Here is a 4,505-nt window from a genome sequence, read left to right on the forward strand (position 1 = left end):
TGCAGGCACCTTAAATGTTTCTCTTACCGCCACAGCCTGGATTAGACACATTAAGAAATACAGATTTTTTACCACAGTAGTACTCAAATGAACTAGGCTAATGTCACTTGTATAAGTTTGCTACTTGGCATCAAACAGTAATTTTACAATAAAGTTATTAATATTTAGTATTGCTAGTGAATAAATCCACAGTGTATTTATACATCTTTGTGCAATCACATAACCTCTATACATATCAATATTGAGTACACAAACTAGGCAAAATTGACCACTTTTGTCAGTTAATTATTATGGGGGTAAAAAAAAAAAAACTTCACATCTATTTTTAAATAAACACAGGACATTCACTCATTTTAATAACCAGATTTATTTCAAAACATCTGAACAAGTGAGATGCTGGCCACTGCAAGCGATACTGATGGGTGTTCTCTGCTCAACAGCATGAAGTCACAACTCAGCTTCTGTGAAGATAAGAAATCAGTCACAAAAAAATTAAACATTACTTCAATGAGTCTATATGATCGGGATACTAACAGGGAAATAGTATGGCTTTTTATTCAGGTAATTGATGGTTAAGTTTCAGATTTACTGTTGTAATATTACTGTAATGCAATGACATGCATTTTTCTCCTGCCATGAACAGCAACATGCATATAAGCATTCAACAACAATAAGCCCCCCCCCACCAGCCATTAACAGTTGATGCTTGACTTGCGACCAGCAATGCGTTTCAGCTGCAACTGTCTGTTGGCTTAAAACCCATTTAACATAAGTGGTTGGGCAATAATCCTACCTCTGAGAAGCTTAGTGTCCTGATTTTGTAAAAACTGTGTCAAAGAGCTCTAGATTCAATTCTATTGTAATTTGAGGACAGATTATGATGTTTGTATTTAATTGTATTGAAAGATGACTGATTTAGTCTCAAATTTGGCTTTAAGATAACACTTGCTTGACCTTGTACTGGTTTACTGGTTGTGTACTGGTTAAAGTTGTTTATGGTCACTAATCATACACTGATACAATGTCTCGTGATACACTGTCAGCAGATAAGACGCAACCAGGGTCAAAAATTTACTTTTGGGTTTACCGGCCAATGGTGGGTAAATTTCAGATTTACCAGCCAAACTACATTTCAACTGGCTATAAAACTATACAAGTATGATATACAGTGATGTGAAGGTGTCACTTTTGGCTCTGGGTAATTGTGACAGCATTTCTCACCATTTTCAGAATAGTTACTATGTTTTCTAACAAGTCAGGCACAGCCAAACTTTGCTGTGTTACCGGCTGAGCCTTTGAAAGGAATATTTACTGAAAGTAATGTGTTCGCTGTCGGAGAGAAATAAGTCCCTGTTCATGTTACTACAGCACCAGTGCAAACACTGAGCTAGGTAGATAACCATAGCAACAATGGACAGCGAGGGTCAAAGACTTGTGATACAATTCTTGACGGTCATAAGTTACGTGCCCAGCAGTGTGAAGTTGATGCAAAATGTTATCAGTCAACTCATGTGTTGCAGTGATTAGTTTGAAGTACATTCATATCCATTGACCTCATTTATTTTATTTCCCACTGCAGTTTTTTTAAACCCGCATTTGGTGAGTGCTTATTTTGGAACCTGAATGCAACTAACATATTATAGACCTTTTCTTTTTATAGCTGGCATACTGTATTAAATGACACAAGAGAAATGCCTTTTTGAAGTAAACAGAGCCCAAACTGATGTCTTCCAACTGTTGATAGACAGTTTTGTTGATGCCAACTGTAATCCAACACCTATTAGCGAACGGGCTAACAGACATGGCTGGGTTTATGTCCCCTCACCTATCGCAGCCTCCTGGCTTCTCTTTCAGACTCTAGAAGTGTCAGCACATCTCCTTCTCTGACTGGGCCCTTCACGTTCCTGATGATGGAGCGATTGCTGTCATCCATGAACTCAACACGGACCTGTTAGGACAGCATTTGACATGATAAAGTAAGTGGCCACTAAACTTAGCCACCAACAAGCAGAATGCTACCACAATCACATTTAACTGAATGACTTTGAAAAACTAAACTTGAGCCACATTATTGTTCTAGATCCAGGTGAAGAAAGTCCGTCAGTGTCTCTACAACCTCAGATGCCTATCTTGGTGCTAAAGACTTTCTACACCTGCACCATGCCGAGCAGCCTGACTGGTAGCATCACCACCGGGTATGGAAACAGCCCTGCAGAGGGTCAGGTGTAAACTCAGAGATGCAATAGTCATTTACATCAGATGCACGAAGAGGATTTAAGGATCACAAAAGACCTCAACCATCCCTACAACATCCTGTTCTCTCTGTTGCTGTCAGGTTAGGCGCTACCACTGCCTGAAGGCCAAAACAGAGAGCATGAGAGTCTTCCCTCAGGCTATTAGGGTCCTGTACCAGTAACCTTCAGAGTGCTTTCTGCATAACTTTATCATCCACCTGCAATAAAGTCCAATTATACCAATGTCATCACCATCCCCTGTACTGTACATATTATGCACTGGTAATTGTTTAATTATTTTTTAAACTCAGTACTGGTCAATGTTATAGTAAGTGCTGCATCATTTTATTTTTCTTGAAAACTTTTAGAAAAATCAGAGTTTCCATTCTTATATAAAATGTACAAAATCACCTTGATAAATTCTGATAAAGATTATAATTTGTCCATTATATACCAAGTCTGTCAACCGCAGATTGTGTAAATTTCATCTCTGTTAGCATTTTCCATGGAAAAGTTCAATTACTCTTTTTAAAACTGTCCATATTCAATCATATAGGCAGTTAGATCATGATAACTTTACACACTGCTTCTTAGATCATATAGCAAGACATTTACAGAGTTTAATATAATCTCTTATCACACTCATTTTATGTGGTATTCCATCTGTAAATATGTGCAAAAGATATGACTTGTATATTTTTAAATAAATCCATGAAAAACTATTTATATAAACCGTTCTGTAAACGTCTGGTCTTTTGGTATATTACCACAAGAACACCAAGACATCCATCTGACTCATCAATGTGCTGGAAAATGGTTTGTGTGATGTGCAAAATCATCGCATTTATACCTCATTTGCATGTTTAAACAAATGTAAATAAAACTTATTTACAACTCATTTAAAACTTACGTATAAAATTTACTTTTAGCTTATAAAGTTTCATTGCGATATGAGTAAAGTAGGGGAAAAAGCCTATTTGTGGTGTCTAGCCTTAAGACATTTAAAACCTAGCGCATTAATCCACAAAGCAACATATTTCAGTATATATGTGTGTATATAATGTAAAGATACAGATTCATTTCGGATGAATTTGGCAAACCCTAACCAAATATGGTTATAATGTATTAACAATGAACACAACGTTACCTGTGTACATTGTCCCTGGGAACCAGTTCTTCCGAGTACTCTGGTGACCTGAAAAAAAAACACAAGAAAACGTTAGATTGACGCTAAACAAAAATCGTGTTTCCTTATATGAACTAAAAAAGTCCAGGGCGTCTAAAAGTCTACAACAGGCTACTAGTGAACTAGCGAGTAGACAGTAGCATGGACGGGCCTCCATGGTAGACGCACCAGAGCCAACATGCCGTACGCTGAACGGTACATAAAAGTCGATTTAGCCTCAATGTTTTGGGATCGTATAAGACACTAGTTGTTACTGCAGCGATTTATCCATTCGGATGTGATTATTTTCGACATATTACATAATTTCTTACTCTTGCGAGCTTGATCGGCTGCACGCGGGCGGCGTCCATGTTGTCAGGTTAGACCGGAAAGGAAGTCACGTGGTGCACGGCAGTCATATATCGCAACTGTAATTCGTCTTGTTTTATTTATTGTACAATTTTATTTTAAATAGAAAATAAATTACAAAAATGTTCTTTAAATTAAATGTTACAAAATACCGAATTCCCTTTTTAAAAACTGAAATCTTATTTTAGATTCCCACTTCCTTTTCCGGCAAATGGCTAATACCATTCACAAACATTCATGGGTGTAAACCGTGTAAACCATCGAACAGGGCCGTACCATTACTTATTTTTTGTCCATTTCACACATTTTAACTTTAAGGTGGAATTATAGAACCAATTAATTGTGTCTAGGTTTGTTTAACCATTGACCTCATATATAGATATACACTTAAAACCATAAGAAAATCCAATTCATGTCCATTAGTATATACTGTGTACAGATCTGAGCATATTAGCTTGTGCATCACAGGGACTGATGCAGTGAGAGTCGGCATAAAATACAAAATCTATTCATTTCTGTGGCATGTTCACACTATCACAATACATGTTTTACCCTAATTTTAAAATACTGATTCCCTAAACTGGGCCCCTTAATTTGGTCTATCCACTCAGTGGGCTATTATTATTCAATATTCAAACAAAGTATGTTCTTTGCTTATTATGAAAGGATCCATGCCAAACAGGGATTTAATTATTAAGATAAAGGAGAAGAACAACTTCATTCTTTGATAATAATAT

The 4,505-nt window shown here is 36.7% G+C and overlaps 1 protein-coding gene across 1 annotated transcript; it reads right to left on the reverse strand.

The window, feature by feature from the left end:
• Window positions 1-348: 348 nt before the first annotated feature.
• rps28 (ribosomal protein S28) lies at window positions 349-3,844 on the reverse strand. The gene is made up of 4 exons (XM_038704852.1): window positions 3,732-3,844; window positions 3,382-3,429; window positions 1,826-1,948; window positions 349-461 (listed from the first exon to the last, which is right to left on the reverse strand). Exons 1-3 carry the CDS (start codon window positions 3,768-3,770, stop codon window positions 1,826-1,828), a joined length of 210 nt encoding a protein of 69 aa, XP_038560780.1. The 5' UTR covers window positions 3,771-3,844; the 3' UTR covers window positions 349-461.
• Window positions 3,845-4,505: the final 661 nt, after the last annotated feature.

Source organism: Micropterus salmoides, unplaced genomic scaffold (assembly GCF_014851395.1).
Source record: "Micropterus salmoides isolate LMB-PRFRI ecotype aquatic unplaced genomic scaffold, ASM1485139v1 Ms_hic_scaffold_724, whole genome shotgun sequence".
In the NCBI taxonomy this organism is placed as follows: domain Eukaryota; kingdom Metazoa; phylum Chordata; class Actinopteri; order Centrarchiformes; family Centrarchidae; genus Micropterus; species Micropterus salmoides.